The 24,911-nt window shown below is 39.9% G+C and overlaps 1 protein-coding gene across 1 annotated transcript; it reads left to right on the top strand.

Annotated features, from left to right (window-relative positions):
- The first annotated feature begins 906 nt into the window (after positions 1–906).
- Positions 907–24,297, top strand: pcdh11 (protocadherin 11). Its single transcript, XM_067599413.1, has 4 exons — positions 907–1,615; positions 7,473–8,052; positions 14,306–16,813; positions 22,211–24,297. The coding sequence occupies exons 2-4, from the start codon at positions 7,513–7,515 to the stop codon at positions 22,292–22,294; spliced, it is 3,132 nt and encodes a 1,043-aa protein (XP_067455514.1). The 5' UTR covers positions 907–1,615; positions 7,473–7,512; the 3' UTR covers positions 22,295–24,297.
- Positions 24,298–24,911: the final 614 nt, after the last annotated feature.

Genomic DNA, 24,911 nt, shown 5'->3' with positions numbered 1-24,911 from the left:
AAATCTACTTTATGGTATTTGGGGACTGAACACCCATTCAGTTTACCACAGCCAGAAAGTCTCAACTTGATGATTCATGATCAGCAATATTTAAGCAGATCAATATGTTTGATTGGTGTCTGTTTGACTTGTGCCCTGCAGCTGCAATGAGATTTTTTTGATGATTGAATTAAATAGGTTTTATTGGCCAGTACTGTTTTACAATTGTTAGCACTTTGCTGATACTGACTTTCTGATTCACAGTTCAGTTTCATTTTAATGAGGTATTTGAGTTGCCTTGTCAATTTTAATACGATGAAAATTTCCTTCAATTTTCACCTAACCCCTTGTTGCTATTTTATCATTTCTATCATTTAAAGTGTTCGATGTGCTGATGGTAATAAGCTGAACTGTGATAGGCTCCTACACCACAGAAATTAGCTGATACCATTTTATACATGGAAACTATGGAAACTGTGAACAAACCCATTATCAGGCTAATTTCTCTTCTCATCCCTGATAAGAGCTTTGCCATGGCCTGTTGACACTCTCGGGAATGTCTGAAAAGAATTTGAACCTCATCATTATTCAGAGGTGCTGATGATACAGTAGACCTCCATTAGAAATGAAAAGCCGAAACAAGGCTCAGTATAAAAGTGAACAGTGCCCCCCTCTTGCTTTCAGGCGGATTTTCTGGATCAGTGTGGCTACTGCAAACAGCAGAGGCATCTGTGGTCCACACATACCCCGCCATCCACCTACATCTCAGTGCAAGCATCTCTCCAACGCAGTGCGGCTTTAAGAGGACCGGGGCTCTTAAATCTGCGGCTGGCTCCTCCTTCCACCATGATGTCAGTCGGAGGGAGAGCGAGAAGGAGAGAGGTGGGCAGTATTGAGGAACTGAGTTCATACAATACTACTGAGACATCTACAGCTTAGCAGACAGATACGGTGAACCGCCTATCAGGGCTCCTGTAAGTGATGCTGCACTGAGGCACACTTTGATCCAACTCCATTTGGGGGGGCGAGGCGCTTTCTGCATCCCTCCTTTTAGAGTTTTTAGGGAGCGTGCACAACCTCTAATCAGTCTAAACAAGTGGTTATAAAATTAATTAGGTGTAAGCTTTCAGTTTTCCATCAGAAGTCCATTTTTTGCGTCTTTGGATTGAAGTTTTACGCGCGGGTCAAGAAGCGTTTTAACGCACACGTGTCCGTTTGGTACCAGCGATTTTCACTGCTGGTAGAATAAAGTAGGAATTTCAAGGCAAACGTAGGCTAGGGATACAAAGTTTATGTAAAACAAGCTTGGATCAATGCGTATCTCCGCCCGTGGGATTGCGAACCCAAGACATCCGAAGAGGAATTACAGCGTCCTTTTCAAACAAAGTTGACGTGTGCGTGTTTTTTTTCTCTTGCACATGAGGACCACAGTTGTTTTAGCGCATGGATAAGTTTTTGTAGTGGATAACATTTTTTTTCTATTTGCATTGCATTTTGCTGCCGCTTCTGATGAGGATCCTTTCTCCCCCTTTCCCCCACTTCAATTTAATTCATGGCACTTCTTTTTTTGTAAATCAGTGATGTCTCTACGCGACGGTACTCGCGGTTGATTTTTCATCCTATTCGAGTGGAAAGGGTAAGCTTTGCTCTTTACATTGACTTTACTGTTGTGATCAAAATGTGTTTCACTTTAGTGGTCTATGTGCATATGCAAGCACATGACTGGTGTATCTCCTGAGCGCATTCAGAAATACTGGAGAGCGCCCAGCAGTCCAATTTATGTGGTCCGTATAAAATCAAATTGATGTCCCAGCACCGGCGAGGACCTTCGCTGTATTTACAGTCACTGAGAGCAACATAAGCCGGGTGAAAATTTAGTGATGGTCTGCGAGGCACTTGGATAAATCACTGTGTTGCGATAGTGGGACATGTTGATGTTCCGTGGGTTTTCCTAGAGCTGTTCCAAAGATATAACAGGCGTCCCCGTGCACCTTATGTAAATAGAAATTGTTCATGGACACGGCACATCGTGGATAATGTAAGCTGAGTTGTCGCATTATGAATGTGCGGTGTGCGGTTGGTCACGACTTCGGGCGTTATTCAGTCTTGTTCACTACTGATCGCTAAACAGATAGGCCTACTTTTCTAACAGCATCCAACTGCGGGGACTTTTCAGTGCTGTGTTTCCCAGCAGCTTGGCCGCTAAACTCGGTGCGTGGGTGCGCGGCAACAGCGCACTCGTGGTCAAGCGGTTCAGCTGTCACAGACCATAACCTCGGGGGCCATCAGTCTGTTCACGCTCAGACTCTAGGAAAAAATAAATAAATATGTAATGTTTGCCTTTAGGAATAACAGGTCGGCACGATGTAATTCCCCGTTGGCCTGGAGATTAACCGCCACAGTTGGTTGTTTGGATACCCAATATGTTATACCTGCTCAATATGCAATAGATTATTATTATTATTGGGCCCGTTTTTAAAAGACCCCCACAAGGCCTACTGAACTCAATATTTGCTGGAGAATTAAATCAAATGGTAATGTGAACCTTCCCAAGGTGAGCAGCATATTTTGAATGTAGGTGGAGGCATTTATATTAAAAGAAGAGTCAGTGAGTAAATGGAAGCAGCCTAAGTTTTGTATTTAATTTGAAAATAGCAGTAAAACAGTATATTAATGCGCATCCATACTTCAAATAAACCCGTAGGTACAGAGCAATTGGCGATACTTTGCGATACTGTTTGTTGCAACAGTATATCTCCAGTTACTTCTTAGGCTTCTGATAAATTCAACTAAATATTGACTGCAGATTTTGAAAGTCATGAACTTGTAAGGAAACTATGTATCCTGGACAAAACTAACCTGTTGTCTCAGAGATGCCTTCTAGGTGTCAATGATGCTGTTTTTTTGTTTTGCTTTTCAAGTTCATCCTACAGCACGTTTGGTTTCTCCACTTAAACACATTCAATACCCTTAAAAATGAATTTTTTAGCAATCAAATAGTCTTTATAAAAACTCTGGTCAATGAAGAGTTTGTCCGTCATTTACACCAAACATTTTAGATCTTCTCTTGCATAGTTTTCTGATATTCACCATATAGGTTTATATATAGGACTATTTCAATAGTCCTTTTAACTTCCCACAAAGGGAACTATATTGAATATGACTATTTCAGAATCCATGATCGTGTCTGCAGCACTATTTTGTTTTGAGATATGGCCACTGTGACATATGCAAAATGTCTAATATGTTGTGACATAGTTTTTCAACTATTAATAAAAAAGAAAAACCTATTTTAGCAATTATTCTTAATATTAGTGGCTCCAGACTACAGTTTAAAATGTTCTGACTTTGATTTAATTAATTGAATGGTTTATCTGACAATTAATTCACTTGTCCATAATTCAAGGTTTTTTCCCTCATTTTCATTTGATGAATGTTGGATTTTAAAGTCCGGGTTAACATTGATGATGACACAAAGCCACAGCGAAATGATCACACTTACATTTAGCATTACGATTACCTTTGCATGTATAGACTGCCCTCTTGAGGTCCATGATTACAACATTGTGAATTAGTTAGTCATTTTGTTAATGCAGAGGGTAAGAAATATTACCCAGCGACCATTTAATCGCCCAAGTACAGCTCTTCATAATCTAAGTCCATCTAAGAAATCAAAAAACTGATTGAAATGTGAAGAGCCACGGGGATATTCAGCCAAACAGCACTGCCAGACTTTATGCAAACATTGTGCTACAAATTATGTGTCAGAATTTTGATATGTCTTCTATTTCTTTTTTCATTCATAAAATAAAGTGTAATGTGAAAATCCCAGTGATATTTGAACTTGAATATACATCTTTTGTCAGTATTAAATCTATTATTAACATTGTCAATGTGGCCACTTATGTCAAACATTGCTTTCTTGCACTTTCTCGCTTTCAAGCACGACTTTAGGTAATGTAGTCATTGTTGAAGTTTCCCAAGAGAAAACAACTTTTATTCCTTCACCGTGTAAGGAGAATTGTTCTGGCTGTGTGGACTGAAAAAGAACTGATTGATCTTGACAGAAACCTGGTCTGTCAGGCTGTCAGCGATCCTTAAAGCTCTTAAAAGAGAAAAAGCCCAAGACAATCAAAAGTATTACTTAATACCCTCTTTTGAAAATCTCTTTGGATCCACAGACAATATTGATAGATACAACAGTGGTGAAAACCTATTTGACAGTTAAAGGACTCCAAATGTCTTGAGTCCCAGCCTCAGACTAACCACACTAAAGTTTATAGTTGGGGGTATCTTTAGGGGTGAATGTAGGGGGTGACAGTAGCTGTATGTCTCCCTTCTCGCTGCTACCTTCAGTGGATACAAACACCAGGAAGGCCTGTCCATCACACTGTCGTGTAAAGTGATCCAGGGCAGGCCTGCTCCTCTTCACTCTGTGTCTCCCAAGAGGGAGGCTTGAGTTTGCCTACTGGATTCAACCTGCTGTCTGGGGCTCAAAATAGCATTTCAGGAGACTAGTGAAATGTAAGCAAAGGAGACACTCTGACTGACACCTAGAATTTCTTTCTCCCTCCCTCTTACTTTTTTTCCCTCCAGCACAATTCCTTCTCTCACCTAGCCTATCCCTCATGGACAGGTTTATAAAGAGTTGTGACAAGTGAAAAGCCGCGCAAATGTAGGAAAATCACAGTTAAGAGAAAGGAGCATGCATTAGTGACTAGTGTTGAAAGACTAAACAAGTTGGCCATAATTTATTGATATATATATATATATATATATATATATATATATATATACATATATATATATATATATATATATATATATATATATATATATATATATATATATATATATATATATATATATATATATATATATATATATATATATATATATGTATATGTATATATGTATATGTATGTATGTATATGTATGTATGTATGTATATATCGAGCACATATGTACTCCTATATTTCTAGTAAAATGTAGTTTCCTAACATCATATTAGCATTGCCAGGGTGTCCTTTCTGTTACTACATTTGTACTCTTGCATGCACTCTAAGTCAAAAAACATACTACACCCCTTCATCCTGCAGAACATTATTGTCACTTACAAGAGAGACGAAATCTAGATCATGCTTTGATCTTTTCTGTTTTTTCACTTCAGTGAATCACATCCCATTTAAGGATGTAATTTAAACTTCATTATGCGTTGTGCGAGCTCAGCCTTGGACTGCTTGGCGATCATCACAGTAAAGCAATCGCTGCTCACTCTAAAAAAGATGCACACTTCAAAGTAAAGTGTGTCACAGACCCTAATGGGATATATCTCATCAATATTTTGACATGACAGTACAGCATTGCCTGTGCTATATGTGTAGAATGAATAACCCTATGATCCATGTCAGCCATGTTATTTCTGTCCAACTGCTCTTTAATGAGTCTCATGTGACTGCTTTATGAAATGTGTGAAAAGAAATCTGTCTTTACAGGCTGCATGAATGCCTTGCAATTGTTGCTGATTCAAAACTAGCTTAATTAAATTCTTATTTTTAATCAATTCCCCTTTGTCAGTAGGCCGAGAGCTTCAATGGCTATGAACGCTGTTGCCTTGCCAATTTAGAGGACCCCTGTAGTGCAGTTTAGGTAGTCATACCTTTTCTACAGGATATTGTTTGACTCATGTAAATGGATGGAAATTTCATAAAGCAGGGGATATTGCGGTTCCCAAAGAGCTATTTGTGGTCCCTTGTTACTGCAGGTATGTATGCCTTTTCAGCACCAGCTGTACATCGTTTGTGTGATGGCTGTCATACACTTTTGCCACATTTGAAGGAAATGGACGTTTGATTTCAAGGCAGCAGCCTTATGAATACAAACCAATGTCTTGAGGAAAATCTTATGAGGTTAATAAACACTCAGGGGGTTGGTTGACCTAAACACACTGTGGACTATGAAATCAAATTATATTAGTTATTAAATATATTGCACTGGAATACACATGGGGGGTCAGTTATTATCATAAGAAGTAAACAGCTGTGCATTGGTGGCTTTACCGTGATACGTCATTGCGCGCTGAGAACAATTTAAAGACCAGTAATGTAATTTTCTTGCTGTTTCAATAAAATCAACTGAGCACAGATATACAGTAATAATTACACTGAATTACCACCACCATAATGTCAAAAAGCCTCGTCATCCAAGCATGTATGGAGACCAGTGTCATTATGGTAGAAGAGATGGAATTTACTTTTAGCTTTAAAGGATTTCTGAGAGTGGATTAAATTAATGATTTAGTCAAAATATGAGCTAGCAAACTACATCAAATAACTACCTGGATAACTGGTGAGGAAACCTACTAACTAACGGGTGTAAAGCAGTCAATATTTCATGCTAGCTTATACTGACAGTGAAGTCTTTGCAGAGTATGACTTCCAATGACCTACTTCAGTTTTGGCAAATGGAGTTCTTGCCCTTTGGCAAGTTTTTGAACATATAAAACAGTTAAAGATGTTGTGCAATTGCAGCATCAAATGAATTGGCACCCAACTCCAGAAAACTGAGCAGTGAATAATGCTCAGTGATTATAAACCCATTTCACTTTATTTTCTGTTAAGGGTTTTATCATAGGCATCATTCAGTACAAACAGTAAACTGCATGCTGTTTAAATTTGATGTTGGAGAACACACATCCATCAGGATGTAATGACATATGATTAAATTTCTCTAATTTGACTGATGGCAGCTCCCACAATAAATAATTTTGTATTGTTGTCTCCTTCCACCACAGTTACTCTAAACAGTGCTCTTATCATACTGTGCATGTTTACACACATGGGCGTTCATGAAATATTTGAGAGCTCAATTGTTTACATTCAGAGCAAATGAGGCTCTCCATTAAAAGCTGCTGTCAAGCGGTACAACTGCAAGTATGTGTGTGTTCATGCATGCAAACACCAATGCTTAAGGCTCAGTTCTGCTGCTTCCCAATCAGTTGAAGTCTGGATGTGAGGTGCAGTTTATGAAGATACCACTGCACCATGTTGTCTCGCATTGACTCAAATATGAAATTAAGTTTTCCTCTGTGCCGTGCACAGCAGTTTGTGAACAAGCTTTCAAAGCAAACTATTTTATCGCAACAGTGAATTCAACTGATTTCATACTTCTCAATACAAATATGAAATGGTTCATTACAGTGATGAAATGGATTGATGGAATACGTGAACTACTAACCTTTACGTGTCCGCTTACTCAGTGGAAGTCATCAAAGGTTAATTGTGTAAAACTGCGATTAATTTGCTCTCAAAGACATGGGAAGGATGTGGGCTCATAACTAGTTAGGATGAATAGGTCAAGTTGAAAACTCTCCGTGAGGGAAAATAGTACTAATTACAGCAGAACTTGAATGCCATGTAATTTTGTCGATTGACATTGTGTGTTCTGTCTTTCTCTTTTCTCTTTTTTTTCTCTGTCTCCCTCTCTTGTGACAGAATTGCTGCTGTAGAGGTGAAGCTCCATCCACTCTTGAGTATGGACTTAGCAAGTCAGGCTCATGTGCTGGTGGTCTTGCTCACCTGCGTGGTCTTGCTATGCCTGGCCCAGGAGAAGGACTACACGGTGAAAGAGGAGCAGCCAGAGAACGTCCGCATTGGGAACCTGCGCAAGGATGTGGACCTCAACCTAGACCCCAACATTAGGCTATCCTCGCCGCTGCAGTTCAAGCCTGTGTACAAGACAGGTGACGTGCCTTTGGTGAGGGTGGAGGCCAACACGGGGGAGATCTTTACCACCAATCACAGAATCGATCGGGAGAAGCTGTGCTCAGGTGTCTTCGCTGAGAAACGCTGCTACTATGAGATTGAGGTGGCCGTGCTGCCCGATGAGATATTCCGATTGGTCAAGATCCGCTTCCTGATAGAGGATGTGAATGACAACGCACCCCTTTTCCAGTCCACTGTAATAAACATCTCCATCCCAGAGAACACAGCCATCAACACCCGATACCCGGTGCCCTCAGCATTTGACCCTGATGTAGGGATCAATGGGATCCAACATTATGAACTAGTCAAGGTGAGGATCACTCCTGTTTAATCTCTCACACATACAAAATGAAAATGAATGGGGATTTTTTTAATGTTTAGGGTGGCCTCAGTTATCTTAATTTGATAGAAGATGCATGGTTTGGTGTATGTGTGTGTGTGTGTGTGGGGGGGGGGTTGTCTACTGTTAGCAGTCTTGGTGTACAACACAAATGTAGTTACGATAACCATTCTAAAGGTTTGTTAGTTGGAACCTTGGTTAATTTGTAAATGTGACATATGTGACTACATATATTTAAAAAACCTTTTTTTCTAAATCACCATGGGAGGTAACGCATTTGTTTATAGTTTCTGAGTATATGCCAATCAAGTTCCCTATATATCTTAATTTGATATATACCCCCTGTTCTATAAATTAGTTAAATGATAATTAAAAGCACCCAAGTACCTGGAGCTGAATTCCTAAGTACAAATACTTATAAAGAGTCACTTCACTAAAATTGAAGTTGATGGAGGCTATTACGGTATGTCGACAATCTCATCTCTAAACTAAAAGCCATCTTGTACAAATTAATTTAGTTAAATGGTGAATGAGTGAAAGATATTGATAGTGAAAGATACGTGCCCAAAGCCTTATAATACTGGAACAGTCTAGAAATTACTGGTTTTCCTGATGGACTTAATAGAATAAATAGCTTTTAGTAGAATAAATTGTTCTTTTGAAAATCCAAGCAAAGAACAATTACAATACATTTGATAAACTAAAGACCATTGTAACAATCTGTCTTGGAGAAACAATTACATTGAGATGAAATGGGAAGTATTAGGAAGTAATGAATTTTCTTTTCAAATAACTCAATGGTCGACTGTCTCCAGCGCAGGCAGTATATTAGTCAGCAAACGCATTATTGATGAAGCTCTGACTCACTGATAGGCCTGCAGCAGGCCACCTGTCTGGATGGGGGTTGCTATCTTTGATGCATTGGGTCTTATTAGAGACTTTTTAAATCGGTGAATCTTTACATTATTTTTCTTTCCCTGTTTTTTGGTCTTCATGCAATATGATTTTGATTTCCGCTCTTATACCCGCCTCTGTAAACTTGCTACAGTATAGTGCTATAGGGCTGTGGTGTATTTCCATATAGGAAATTAATTTTGCCTCTACGTTGAAAATATGACCTACTTTTTCATAAAGTGGAATATGTCATGAAGCCTACAATGTTTTATACCAGCCATTAATACTTCCCTGTGCTTTATTTCATTATGAGCGTAGGCTGTGAAGAAAGGGAGGTTCTCACCATGTATAGTAATATCAGAGAACATGCAGTAGAAATTGCAGACACAGCATATAAGGCATGTCCAATTTCCTGCAACAGGTTACATGTGCTGAACATAGTAAAGCAAGTGAGAACGAATGTACTGTATTATGCTAATAGGTGTCTCATGCAGAACTAGGCAAAGCTTTTCTTCATCATCTAATTGATGCGCTATTATACTGCAGTGCAATATTCTCCGTTGCTTAATGGAGTCAGCCCTAAATCCAGAAAAGTAGGATAATATCATGCATTCTTCATTTATAGTCTAGACAACACTCTATGCTTTGTGGATAGATGAATATTGGAGATGACATGAGCTCTTACAAATGAAGTGTAATTAAAGAGGGAGATGCAAGCACTCTGGAGAAAAGCCTAAACATTATAAATAAAGAAAGGTTACTGGATTTGAGAGCACATTGCGAGACAGAAATGACAAGTCCATCTTGGAGTCTTAGATGAAGTTAACACTGGGTTGGAATGAACAGAATCGTTGCTGTCCGTGTCTGCCTTGAATACCAATTTGCATTTTTAAAGAGTCTCCCTACTGCCAAGGCCTCTCCAGCGCAATGTCCTGAATTGTTCATGCCTGGAAAATCACCAAGCAAATGTTCTGCTCATTATAATGATCATCTGCAATCATTTTCTTTGCCCTTTTCACAATATAAAGCTTTCTAAAACCCTTGCCTAGGCTGCAGTTGTATTATCTTTTGCAGGAAATTCTTCTTACAGCATCCTTGGCACTGCGTCCCTGATTTAGTTCTTCTCATTATATTCTCATTGTACTCAAGATTAATTTCCTTGTGTTCCAGGTTCCATATGAGTAAAACTCAGGGAGAAGCATTAAAGGAGCCAGAGACATTTTCAACCTTTGGTATTTTTTATTTCAGGAGTGCAGGAGAAAGCCAAGGGTTTAGTGGGGAAGGAATGTGCAAGCATTTCCTAGAATAGCTCTTAGCCGTTAAGCCACCCTTGGACTATCTTTGTATGGTCCTGTGAGATTTGTCTCAGAAGCTCCCCCAGAATGATAGTTTGCCCAGTTTTCTTGTGTTGTGCAGGGCACGATGCTGAAATTGCAACCATTGTGTATCACAGTGAGACACACTCAATGGTCTGCCACTGCACATGTAGCATGCCTTAGTTGTCTAGTTGTCAACACAAATGAAAGAAACATGGTAGCCTCTTTTTGTATAACTTTGTCCTTTTCCAAAGCAAAGAGGGGCAATGGGTAATTTCATTCTACACAGTGCTCCAGCATCACACATAATGGTTGATAATCACACTTTGAGTGAAACTCTGTCATCAGTGTAGTGCAGTGGTGTGTTACGTCACCTGAACTGCAGAAAAGGCGTCCTAAGAAATGGTCAAGGTCAGAAAAAGCAATCACATGCATGGATGGAGGAGGATCCCCCATGAAAGCAGATTCTATCACTTTACATATTCACAGGATAACTCAAAGCCCACACAGAAACATACTTAAGACTAAAGGAGATTCTGCTGTTGGTTTTGCTTAGAATTTTGGCTTTTCACACACATCGGCCTCTTTAGTTATCCCAGTCATGTATGATTTTGCAGCATCACACACTACATTAATCCAAGTTGCATCTGTGTCAACATCTTCAGACACATTTAAAGTGGGCGTCTTGTTCAAGTCATTCCGTGTAGATCAATGTGCTGCTAGACTATGCCTCACTGATAAACAGGATGATGAAGTGGATGTCTGTATTTTGGTTGGGCAATCTGGAGGGCTCTTGGACTTCACCTTTTGCCTCCTACCTAGGTTTTTCCTGGGGTATTTTTCTATCTACTTGGTTGCTACATGTCTATCTGAAATATACCTAAGATATTTAAGTGGATGGAGTGGTTTTTTTGCTGGTACTCCAAGTCTGAGCTCGAATAATTTCATTTGCAAACTGAATCTAGCTTTGCATTTGAAGATGCAAAATTTATTCAAGCTCCATTCCCAAGTAGCAAGAAAATTTTGATTAATGCATTGCATGCTGCCTATAGGCAGTGAAAAGGAGTTTTGGGCAGAGAGCTCACTGTCAAGAATTTCCAGTTTTCATTAGCATCTTATTTTGACACATTATCCTCTTCTAGGGGTTGACAAAAAGAGACAAACATTTCCAAGCTTCTTTTGTCTTAATTATATGCATGAGATCATGGCCAGGGGCAAATGTGGATGAGGGATGGAGAGAAAGAATGAGGGAGGAATGAGAGAGGAAGACAAAGAGAGAGTGAGTTTCTATCAGCATTATAAAGAGGTGCTATAGCTTGTGATGAATAGCCCTCCCCAGTTAGCCCCATCCATGGCCATCACCGTGACTAGAGTCCTCCTGATATATTCACAGCCCAATCTCAGTCTCCTCTGAGTTTTAATAAGGTCATCAACTTGACTGAAAGATGCATCCACTGATAATCTGAGGCAATGTCTGCAGAATGGCATTCAGAGTCATCCTTCCCTCATCATCACCCACCTCTGCTTCTGTCAGTGTCTCTCAATCATTTTCATTTAAATTAGTCAACTCTGATGACATTGTGTACCGCACACATGCCACATACAGTATACAGTGTCCTGATTCCTCTCTTATCACTGTAGAGACCTGTGGCCCTGAAATGTGGAATGAATGGCAAGTCATCAAAGTTCAAGGAGACAGGCACCTGTACAGTGTATGTGTGGAGAAAGAGTGAGGCATAGTATAACGTGCACACTTAGCCGTTTAGAAAGCTTTGTCCCTCTTGCTCAGCCTTAGGGTTTCCAGTGAGTGATTCATGCTAGTATTTGGCCTTTTCTTAGCCTGCCCTAGATCTTATCACAATCCACCAGACTAATTTTGCATTCAGGAGGATGCACAGCCTGAGAGATAGCTCTCTTCAACTTATTGAAATGCGCTGAGTGCTGTCTTGTCAGTTGTAAAATTGTGTGAAACCAAGACAAAAGCATAGAGGAAATGCTGGCTCATAAATCATTATGCAGCATTCCCTTTGACACATCCTAACTCAACATCCTACTATTAACATCAAGCTTTGCCAAATATCAGTGTGCAGATACTCAGCTACTGTGCTGTATCTGTGAACTATTCAAACAACTGAGGATTGAGGAGCTCTGTGTGGATGGAGCAGTGCTTAGCAATAGAGCCCTCAGAATGCTGTCCTGGACCTTTCAGTTATGCCAGAAATAGTTCTGCAATGTGCATAAAGAATCAGCACAGTTTATCCATAAGGCAGCTTCTCTACATTTCCACACATAGTTTTATATGCCATGTCTACTTATCCCTGTATGACTTTTGGTTGCCAGAAGGATCACAAAATAAGGTCTGAAAGATCATTGCTGCAGTGTTGGCTGTTTTAAGTAGTTCTGTCAATCACTGATATGTTGACAACATTCCCTCGGCAAGCAATTTTCAGAGTACACAATAATTTACATGCTGCAGCTGCACGTTTCCTTGTGTCGGCTACAACGCTATGTTGGCACAAGGACGGTTCTAGATTTTAAAACCTACTTGTGCTCACAATTTGGTTGAAATGTTCCTTCCTTGAACAAGGAGAATGTATATATCTTAATCTCATTTGATAGCTGTGCCTAGACAGAGTAATCTCTTCCAACATTATGTGCAGCATGAAGCTTATCTCTTTAAAGAGGATGCTTTTTCTTGTTTTACCATGAAACTGCTACTGACTGAAAGAGCTTCAAAGGGCTTCTTTGTTTCATAATGTGCATGCAGCTCATTCATGGGCTTGATCTTCTTATTTCCTCCCCGCTACTCCTCTCTCTTCCTCTCTTATTCTGTCACTTTTCTCTCTGTCTCTCCCTCTCTCTTCCTTCCTATCCTTCCTCTCTATTCTAATTTGGAATTGTGTATGGATCCATACCATACTCCATTTGAAACTGTAAATATTAGTGCTCATTTTTTGGGTGGAAGGCAATTACTCTTAACAGCCAGTGCCAGTTCCTTCAGTTTCTCATGGGGATTACTTATGCATTTGTTTTCATTTTCCTCCGGCTCTATTCTTGCCTTGATTTAGCCCTTCTTGAGCAAAAACCCTTCCTAATATGCAGAATTTTTCACTCCCCTTTTCTTAATCTATGGTGATCAAGTCTTGCAAGACTGCCTGCTCTATTCTAACTTGACACAAGAAAGGAAAGTAGAATGAAATCTAATTTTAGTGAAGACAGAATAAATATGATGAGGAGGTAAAAGGATCCTTTCAAGTAGTGGTCGCAAGGAAGGATGTTGGGACTTGATTTACTGCAATGATTGGTCACATTTTTAAAAGGATTAATTAAATGACATTTTCTGTTTCTGGAGTATGTATTGTATAGCGTATAAGAGAAATGAATAAAACTTTGAAATGAGCTGATGATTAGCATGTTTGAAAATGCTTTTGATTTACGGGTACCCAACTGAGATGAGCAGAGCAGAGCCAAGAACCAGCTGCCTTGTTTAAGAATGTCCCAGGCTGTTTAATTTGCTCTTGACATTCATCACTCCCTAAAAGCCTGATCCAAAGAAGGGCTAAAAATGAACCTGAGTAACCTAAGGAAATACCTCAACAACCTATTCTGGCTTTCTAAGACAACTGAAAAATGTACACTCTTAAATACAAGATCAAGTACATCTCAGACGTTCTTTATCTCTGTAGCAATGTGTACTGTAACATTCTGTGTTATTACCCAAGTGAAAATCTGATATTCTTATTCATTATGGTATTAATAAGTCTGTCAAGTTTGCGAGATGACCTCAGAATTGGCACAACATATGACACCCTTACACACATGCATTAAATAAGGAGAATAAACAAATAAACAGACAAACAAAAAATATAAAAGGGGAAAAATAAATTCTGTAAAAAGGATGACTGTGAGAAAAAGAGGATGAATCCTTTCATAGTTTCATAGTTAGTCCTTTCAAAAAGTTTTTTAGTTACTAGTGAGTGAAAGCAACTCAAAATTTTGTCTTGTCTTTGCAGAGTGTCAGCGAGTTTGGCTTAGACATCATTGAGACTCCTGAGGGTGACAAGTGGCCGCAGCTAATCGTTCAGCAGAACCTGGATCGTGAGCAGAAGGACACCTTTGTCATGAAGATAAAAGTGGAGGACGGTGGCAACCCTCCCAAGTCCAGCACTGCCATTCTCCAAGTCACCATCTCTGATGTCAATGACAATCGTCCCATCTTCAAGGACAGTGAGGTGGAGGTCACAGTACCAGAGAATGCTCCCATGGGGACATCAGTTGTTCAGCTTCATGCCACGGACGCAGACCTTGGTTCCAATGCACAGATCCACTTCGCCTTCAGCAACCAGATCTCTGCCTCAACAAAACGTCACTTTGCCATTGACAGCTCTACAGGACTGATCACTGTGAAGCAGCCGCTGGACAGGGAACTAACACCTGTTCACAAACTCATCGTTCTGGCCAGCGATGGCAGCTCCACCCCCTCCAGAGCCACAGTGATTGTTAATGTAACAGACGTTAATGACAATGTTCCCTCCATAGACACTCGCTACATTATCAACCTGGTTAATGGGACTGTTCTGCTGTCTGAGAATGCGCCTCTCAACACCAAAATAGCCCTAATTACTGTTACTGACAAGGATGCAGATCTTTATGGCAAAGTAGCTTGCTACACTGACCATGATGTTCCTTTTCGGTTGAAGCCCGTCTTTAATGATCAATTCTTACTAGAGACAGCTGCCCCCCTAGATTATGAGACGACTCGAGAATATGCAATTAAGATAGTGGCCTCGGATAGGGGGACGCCTCCTTTGAACACTTCAGCTATGGTTTTAATTAAAATCAAGGATGAGAACGACAATGCACCCATCTTCCCCCAGCCGGAAATCCAACTTTCCATACCGGAGAACAATGACCCTTCTACACAGTTAATAAAAATCAGCGCTACTGATGCAGACAGTGGACATAATGCTGAGATCATTTATACTCTCGGCCCTGATGCGCCTGATGGGTTTAACATAGACAGACGGTCAGGAATCCTCTCTGTTGGCAAACGACTGGACAGAGAGAAGCAGGAGAGGTACTCATTCACTGTCATAGCGAGGGACAATGGTTCCACATCCCTGCAGAGCAATGTCACTGTCAGGCTAATCGTCCAGGACCTTAATGACAACAGCCCAGCTTTCACACACCCTGAGTACAACTTCTATGTGCCTGAGAACCTGCCTCTCTATGGAACTGTGGGCTTAATCACAGTAACGGATGCAGATGCAGGAGATAATGCTGTTATAACCTTGTCCATTTTGAACGGGAAAGATAATTTCATCATCGATCCCCAAACCGGTGTGATCAAACCCAATATCACCTTTGATAGGGAGCAGCAAAGCTCCTACACATTTATGGTCAAGGCAGTTGATGGAGGGCAGCCTCCGAGCTCCTCCTATGCCAAGGTCACTATAAATGTAGTCGATGTGAACGACAATCGCCCTGTGTTCGTCATCCCATCCTCCAATTACTCATATGACCTAGTGCGGACCACCACCACCCCTGGAGCTGTGGTCACAAGAGTGTTTGCCATTGACAATGACACTGGTATGAATGCTGAGCTGCAGTATAGTATTATCAGCAGCATCATCATAACATCTAGGGTCTCCCCTCGAGGTCTCTTCACCATCGACAAAACAACGGGTAACGTAACACTGCAGGAGAAAATTGTGGCAGCTGATCAGGGGCTGCATAGGCTGGTCGTCAAGGTCAAAGATCTAGGCCAGCCTGAGTCATTACATGCTATTGCACTTATTCACTTGTTTGTCAATGACACTGTGTCAAATGCTACCTTTATTCAAGAGCAGCTTCGAAAAAGTATGGAGACACCCTTGGACCGTAACATAGGGGACAGTGAGGTAACACCTCAAGCCAACGGATATGTGATTGTTGTCATAGCTATCATAGCAGGGACCATGACTGTCATCTTGGTGATATTTGTGACTGCCTTGGTGCGCTGCCGGCAGACACCCAGACACAAAGTGGTACAGAAGGGCAAGCAGAGTGGTGAGTGGGTGTCACCCAACCAAGAGAACCGTCAGATCAAGAAGAAGAAGAAGAGAAAGAAGCGATCCCCCAAGAACCTCCTCCTGAACTTTGTGACCATAGATGAATCCAAGCCTGACGACCCCACCCATGAGCATGTTAATGGTACACTGGATCTCCCTGTGGAGCTAGAGGAGCAAACCATGGGGAAGTACAACTGGGCCACCACGCCCACCACCTTCAAACCCGACAGCCCAGACTTAGCCAAGCATTACAAGTCTGCGTCCCCTCAGCCTACATTTCAAATCAAACCGGAGACTCCAGTGGCCCCAAAGAAACACCATGTGATCCAGGAACTCCCCTTGGACAACACATTCGTGGTGGGCTGTGACTCACTCTCCAAGTGCTCATCGACTAGCTCCGACCCATACAGTGTCTCAGAGTGCAGCTGTCAGGGGGGATTCAAGACTGCGGGGCAAATCACCACCCGACAGGTAATTCATGACTTCCTTTTTAAACCCACCCACACTAGTCCCCAGTCACACTCCCCTTGCTGTCCCATGGTAGGTGATGTGAAAGGGGGAGGGTGGCAGCATGGAGTCGGGGAATTTTCCCACACAGACCATGACCATGTCTACATGAATGTCATTTGCACTTGAAAATAAGTATGCTCAAGAATTGCAACAAAATGAAAGAATAAAACATAATTTTCCACAATTAATACAGCAAACCTTTCACTGTACTTCCTGTATTCACCCTCCTTCATAAGCAACAATAAGTGCATAATCATTTACAAAAATACATGTGCAGGTTTATTTCATATTCAAAAGCTTGATTAACTGCAGCAGTGCAATTATGATGGTTAGCTATTTTAAACTTAAGTGTGAGTGGTTGGTGACAATGTAACCTGATTTAGAAGAGCCTGAGATAGGTGGAAATGACTGAACTCTACTGATGTATTTGAGGTCAAGGGCGAATGAAGCTGTGTGCTAATATATTTGACTGACACGTTTAAACAAACCAAGCAAAAAAAAAAAATATGGCAGCCAGAGTGACACAATTCATTTAGGCAAAAAGTCTAAAGGTAACAGCACACGCACACAAAAAGTGCTAAAACAACTTGATAAATAATCCCACTTTTTGTGGCTTCCGTCCTCAAAATATTAAGTGCTGTCTTAACTGTGTCGGTGAGGCTTTGTGGGAGAGAAGCTCATTTGAATGCCAAGGTACAGCAAAGGGCTTATGATTCCCTAAGAGATACTGTATGTGCCAAATGCGAAGTGCCCCAATAAATAAAAGCTGGCGAGGGAAATAAATGTAAATCAGAGGTAAGGAGAGGTGGCCTTGCTCAGTGCTGACAGCCAGAGCAGAGCGCTGTGGGGAAGACTGAGTACTGCTTGGGGCGAGGGAGGGGGTCAAGGTGACGCAGAGCCTTGAGACCAATATACTTAAACACCAAGGGAGCAGTAGTCCATAAAAAGCCTGCCAGGCCGACATTGCATTTAGCCCATAAATGCTCTACTTTAATGACCCCAATTATTGTTATAAACGGCATATGTAGATACACATTCTGTACATTGTTTGAATTGGCTCACATTGATGTAATGACATCACAACAAAGGTTTGCTGTGATGTGATATAGTTTTTGTTAGAGATGACTTTAAAGAATGCTATCATCATGATGTATGAGTATGTACATGCTAATATTTGACCTGCACAATGGAATTAATCAAGGCTGATCAGTCTATGCTCAGGATAGCAATTTACTGTATTCATATTGTGTGTTGTCATAGTGTCAAACATCCAGTTGCTTTTGCTGGCTTTTTCAACCACTTTTTTTTTTTTTTTCATTTTGTTTCTTTTAAGATTTTTTAGGGTTTGGTTGTTGCTTGGTTGCATTGGCTTTCATTTCTGTTACTGTTTTGATCATAATTATCACATCTGCCATTCGTCCAATTTTGGGTACATTTCATGATATTGCATCAATAATTGATTTTGTTTGATGAGGTGTTTGCTTTTGTTTGTGCCTAGCCTCATATTGCACCCAGTTTTCAGATCCTTGGTTCGTTCTTGCCTTTTTGCTCCCAGTATGCTTCTGTGTGACATCTAGCAAGTGTTAAAATTCCTCATGGCATAGTTTTAGTAAATGACTGTTGATCCCATGAAGTATTGTGCTTAGGATAATTTATGAAGACACCCACACAGAGTTGATAGTCATTCCCTTCATCCACCTTTTATTTAAAACCCTGGTTAAAAGCTATGCTCTGCCATGGTACATTATACATAAGCCTACTACATGCCCTTGGTACCAAAGATTCAATTCATAATGTGTTTATACGACACACTGACGAGTTGTCAGAAGGATTTTCCCCTCATGCTGGTAGTGACTGCCCTGAAATATGCATACATATTCAGTCTGTGTTCTACAATTCTGGATTATTATCCATCATGAATTTTAGGCATCATGGATTTAAATTGATTTTCACTTATGTTGCTGATCAGAGTGGAGTATTTTTGTGGGAATAATTTAAAATTAATGAATATATGATTAGTAAACATCCTCCCAAATCTTCATCAGCCTATGCTTGCATCTGATCATTTCCCAGGTATATTTATTCATTTCTCTAAGAGAGGTTAGGTTTAATGCATATAATATCCACATATTTTGGTGTCACATATACTCCCAGTATTTGAATTTTATCAAGAAAAATCTGTCCTCATTGGATCTACTCACCAACCATATCTTCAATGATGTTAAGCTGATAATACATCTACATTTTTCTGTCCCTTGAGCAATTGACAAGTGATGCCTCCCACTTTAGACATTAGATTTCCCACTAGTTTTAAGTGTGCTTATTTAAAACCTGTGTCATGGAAAAAAAATAGCATGAAGCTTTGCCTGATGAGAATCAGTGGCTGCAAAGGTTAATTAAATGCACTAAAGGGTTAATCACTCGTAATACAGTATGATTAAAATCACTGTAATTAGGTTTCGAATGAGGCTGATAAGAAAGAAGGAAAAAGACAGTCGTCCTTAAAGATTATCAGGGATGCCACGTACCATCCTTGGGTGAGTCACATTCTCAGGATCCGAAGTGATGTGACAATAGATGACCAGCAGTCTTGTTTCTTGTAATATATTTCCTTCGTTTCATCTTTGTGTTTCTTTGAACTAAATCTATTTTCAAAGACTAGTGAATAATTAAAGGGGACCTATTATGCTTTTCCTTATTTTCAGTTATATATATGATGTTACAGTGTTGAATGTTCATAATAAACATGGCCAAAGTGTCAAATAATGTGGTAAACGTATGTAGAAGTAATCCCTGTGAGCAAAAAGCACAGCTCAGTTTCCTTTTTTTTTTCCTACTTTCAGCCCAAGCCGACATCGGCTCTTGACGGGTTCCTTTATATGGTTATCTGCTCCACGCACAGTGAGCGAGTTCACTGCTCTGCTAACATTATGGCATTTTTCCAATGTTTGGGGGTAGTTACGCCAAGCCATGACTTGAGTCAAGTTGGCACGCTGTGAGTGTTTTTCCATTACACAGCATGGTAAAGTAAAATAAGTTGTTTACCTGTTGGAGGTGTGCTGGTCGTCTGCAGCTCTTCATCAAATATCTCACTGTGGATTTTTCTGCTTGTACTATTCCTCCCTGTATTATTTCTAACTGATCCACTGAACAAATAGTTCAAAATATCTTTGTATGTTGTTGCGTTGACCAGTTTCTAGCGCCACTAACGAAGCTCTGCTAATTTGGTGAGGAATGTATTTCATTTCCTGTAAATTCTTCACAATAACAGTCTCCCATTATTTAGTCATTTAAGTAAATAATTTGAGGCAGTGAAGCAGGAAATGTTGGGTTTGCATCGGCAGTAACTTAAGATGACTCTGATACGACTGCCCCTTGGAAGGCCGTATCAGAGTCATGTTAAGTTACCGCTTAACGTGATTGGAAAGCTGGCCAATCACAACAGAGTGGACTTATCAGGAGGGGTGCCTTAAAGAGACAGGGACTGAACTGAAGGGCTGTATAAAGGGCCGGTATAAGATAAATAAGGAACTTTTTTGAACTGTGAATCATGCAAAGCTACTCTAGTGGAGTCCCAGAATGAAAACATAGAACTGGATATGAGCATAAAAGGTCCCCTTTAAAAGCAGCACTTCTTCGAAGAGTGTGGTTGTTGCTTTTATTTGAGGAAAAAAGAGAATATTAGAGAATTTGTAGAGATCCATTCAAGTGTGGCTGTTAAAACAAAAGCAGCATTCGGTCTGCTGCCGCCAGCTACTTATTCTCTCTTGAGCCTAAACCTAATACCAGAGGTCCTAAAGCAAAGATCATAGGCAGGTTGTCTTGTTTTCCTTTTTGTTCATCAAAGTGACAGACAGTGCTTTAGTGCCTTTACAGTGATCTCTCAAATCACTGCCCATCAATCAATCACCTAAAGCAGCTGAAAATAAAGCAAAGACAAAAAGCCCACCCATGGAGTAACAATTGGGAGGACACACAGGGGGAGATGCTTATGGTTGAAGGTCACCAAAATGTTTTCAGGGACTTTACAGATGTAGCTGATAAAGAGTAAAGCTTGTAAAAATACTTCAGAGACTACAGATTTGTGCCACCATATGGCTTCATTATACAGCGAGAGCCATATTTGCAAATGCAAGCCTCCTCCCTCCCCTCCCTTCTCAGTTTTTACGCATCTCATCATTTTCTTTTAACCCCTACCCCATGATATTAGAGGTCAATCTGCCTCCAGTGATGAGGAGCTCTTGTGAGAGTATGTGCTTAGCGGAGGCAGATCAAATGAGTACCACCCTGCTTGAGTGATCTCAGACATCACCATGAATATGCAGAGAATAAAAAGGCATTCTTTAGTTTGGCCCATAATTTTGGGGCCACAGATCACGTATGATCCCTGCTTGAGAAAACTGACCTCCTATGACTCAAAATAGTGTTTTTGTAGTATCACATACACATACAATACTGTTTAAGTACTCCTCACACCACCGTGTTGTTATTATGCCCTATTTATAATGCAATTCATTCTATTATCTTTATATTTAAAAAAACAAACAAAAATAAAATATAAAAGTCTTGGTTAACGAGGGCAGCAGTGTACTAAATTATTTGTGTGGGTGAAGGTATGAGCCTGTCACACAAGCCACCCATGGTCTGATGACAAAGCGCTTGTGCTGACTCATGGGGGGTGCATAGCCAGTGGTAGAAGCCATGATTTTAAAAGGCTAATAGGCTTGTTAATCAAATCTGATGCCAGTATTAAATCCTTGCGACTTCTTATGGCATTTATTTTATTTTATTATCATTATTTTTTTGTTTTTTTGTTGTTTTTTTCTGTTGAGTCATTACATCTGTAATCACTGTGCCTTGCTAATGTAAGCACTATCAGCTCAGATTCTTCCTGATTCAGATATTGGCAGATGTGTTGCTAACTCTCTGAGGAATAGCAAATGTCATATTCTGTACATATCAGAGGACCCACCGACAAGGGTCCGAAAGAGTGGGCCTAAATTGATCCAAATGGCTTTTTTTGAGGGGAAATGAAGAGTGCTGCACTAGTGTGGTGGGAGACAAAAACGACAAATTGGGAGTGATAATTGGATAAGATTGCATGCTCTGATAAGTACAGGAAAAATGTACAAACTTGTGACACCTGTAGCATTCTTCAAGGAAAACTGACAAGATAATGACTTGATTGCCAGCGGTGCCTTGAAGAATGCTTTTTTTATCTTCTACTCTCTCTTCAGAGATTTTTTATTCAGTGTTCAGTGTAGCCTCGCACTGATAAGGCTACAGCTTAGGCTGCTCAGAGCTCTATGATATTGTAACTACAATCTCCCTATATCTGTCTGTCTCTCTATATTTCAGGAGACGGCACTGAAACCACCACACTATGGCACACTCTGTGGCACAGGTACAACTCGCTCCCACAGGATTAAAATCAATCTCTAGCTCCCACTACCTAAAGAGAGAAAAAGAGAGAAAAGAAAGAGAGGGGGCAGAGGGAGGAAAGAAGGAAGGCGAGAACTGAAGAGGTGAAACAAGTACTTTACTGTCTCTACAGCCTCAAACCCCACCTCTTCATACAATCGACAGAAAAGATGAACTTGGAGGGGGGGAAAAAAAATCTCAGAAAAAGAGTGACGCTTCATGTTGCCTGCCTGAAACTTGACAAAGCTCCTCCTGTGAATCCGTTGGAAGTTTGAAATGCTTTATTGAGTCCTATGCTATTACTTAACTGTGTCAGTGAGGATGATACTGTTTGCCCTGAACCCTCCTCAAAAAAATGTCCCACTCCAGCACCCACTCTGTAAAATAGGTGTCAAATACAGTCAGTAGATCTGTAAAGTATGTTTATATGTATGTATGTATATCTATCACAGAGTTGATGGTGTTTATATTTATTGATTCTATTTCTTTGCCTTGTTTTCAAAACTGCCTGGTGGCCATTTTATTTTCTTACTTTCCAATTTTTGTATAATTTGACATTGCTCTATCTGGGCTTGCTCATGGAACTAATGACTTTATTGACTGTATTTATGCTGCAAGGTCTACAACCTGTAGGCTTACATTAGTATTGAGCCCACATCACAGTGTACCTTTTCTGTCAATTTTCGCCTCTTTCTGTCCCACTTTTGATGCCACTGTTAGTGAAGAGTGTGGCTAATGTTAACAGAAACATGCATGGCCCCACAATATGACCACATCTGTAGTTCTTTACAACTGTGTTACTAAACGCCATGCTCACGCCATTACACTAGAAGGAATGGTAGGACAAGTTTAATACTTTGAGCTAAGCCACAATCACAAGAGACTAACTGCTGGGGTTATAATCAAAAGCTGTTTATGTAGGGCAGATTTGAAGAGCACTAAGCCTAACCTTTTGTGCGTCGCTTTCAATTCCTAAGTCGGAAGTGATTTAACCTGTGAGATCCATATTAAAATGACCCCAGATGGTAAACAAAGAATAGTAATAATCCTCAGGCAGTCTTTAATATGAGTTGGTAGACTTAAGCAAAAATCACTTGACTTTGTGCACTTATTTACACTGACAAAATATTTTTTTTCAAATGAGAAAAATATTGAACACAAAAATGAAAAGGTAATCCAGGCTTCAGTTTAAAAACAGCAATAAGTTAACATTTGACAGAAAATCCACAACGGTGCACTTACTACTTCTTTGGTCTCTTGTTCAGAGCATCATTTGCCTCTACTGTTTCTATACACCTATAGGATCATTATGGTACAGTATGTCTTGACTAGAATAATTTCTACAGTATACACCAGTAACTGGCTTGATGGGTTAGCAGCATTGTTGTTCAATAGTCCTGTTCATTGATAAGCTAAAGACTGCTTTGATAGATAAGGCATATACATATAACCATGGAATTAGACTCAGTAAAATAGACATAGTCAGTTTAGTCAATTGGAAATGCACAGATGGATTGGACCAGAGGCTGTTTGCCTTGTCTGAGAGACTATATATAGTTAAATGAAATTACTGTATGGACCAGTAGCCCTTTTGATTTTGTTCCAGTCTTAATATGTCATGACTCTACGGACTATGTCTATTTTAAAGCTTTTAATTTTATGTGTGTTGCCTTCTTGTGAGGCAGGTTGTTATTATTGAAGAAGGTATATTCATGTAATTATGGTATCAAATGTATTCACTACTGCGTAGGAGCCACAGTATGAAATATACATAGCATCCTAGCACTGTGTAATGATTAGATTTGCCTGATCTATGGGGAAAAGAAAAAAAAAACTCATACATGGGGAGAGCTTTTGTCGTTGTAAGGGAGACAGACAACCTCACTTTTATTCAATGTGAAGTACAATATGCACCTTACATGATCTTTGTAATTGACTTTGATTTGCCAGTGTGGAGAAAACTGTAAATGTTTTGTTTATGTATGTGTGCGCTTCTGAAATTTATTAAAGTCTTTTGCATTGTATTGCATATTTTGACGACTCCTCTTATTCATTGTTTTGAGCATTTAATATCACTCTGTGTCTTTCAGTCAGCTCAGTTTTCTGCACACTATCAACTGTATCTGCTTGGTGAGAACAGTAAAACTAAAATGAGGCAAAACCCATGTTGAGGATTGTGGAATAATCATTTGTTTTTCTCATATACAGTTAGGCAGGAGCATATAGTATAGGTCAAACAGACTGTGGCTTGTAGAAGCATGTGTGTCTGTGTTGGTTGGACACCATTAATTGGATGATTTCAGTCATAGAAAAAAACTGCCCATTCCTCTTTTTTTTCTACATATTGCAACAATATAGTGCTTAACTAGGAGAAAGAAACAAAGAAATGGTTTAGATATACATCGCTCATTAGGAACAGATTACAGATAAAAAGTTATGGAAATTTTGTGGAAGAAACATCCTTTGAAGTGCACAGACAGAAAACAGCAGAACAGTAGCTTTTTTTGGAACAACATGACTTTTTTCTTTTTTTGTTTCTGAGCTGATAATGATCATTTGATAATGATAACCCTGCGATTGTGATGTACAGTTGTGTACACACACTGGGTTTTACACATCTGAGAGGGAGATTCATACT

Source organism: Thunnus thynnus, chromosome 9, assembly GCF_963924715.1.
Source record: "Thunnus thynnus chromosome 9, fThuThy2.1, whole genome shotgun sequence".
NCBI classification, from domain to species: Eukaryota; Metazoa; Chordata; class Actinopteri; order Scombriformes; family Scombridae; genus Thunnus; species Thunnus thynnus.
This window is presented reverse-complemented; position numbering and strand designations above follow the sequence as displayed.

Excerpts from the sequence above, each read along its gene's own strand:
- pcdh11 (XM_067599413.1), top strand. The coding sequence starts at position 7,513 with ATGGACTTAGCAAGTCAGGCTCATGTGCTGGTGGTCTTGCTCACCTGC. Across the intron at positions 8,053-14,305 it reads AACATTATGAACTAGTCAAG|AGTGTCAGCGAGTTTGGCTT; the intron begins GTGAGGATCACT and ends TTGTCTTTGCAG. Across the intron at positions 16,814-22,210 it reads GGCAAATCACCACCCGACAG|GAGACGGCACTGAAACCACC; the intron begins GTAATTCATGAC and ends TCTATATTTCAG.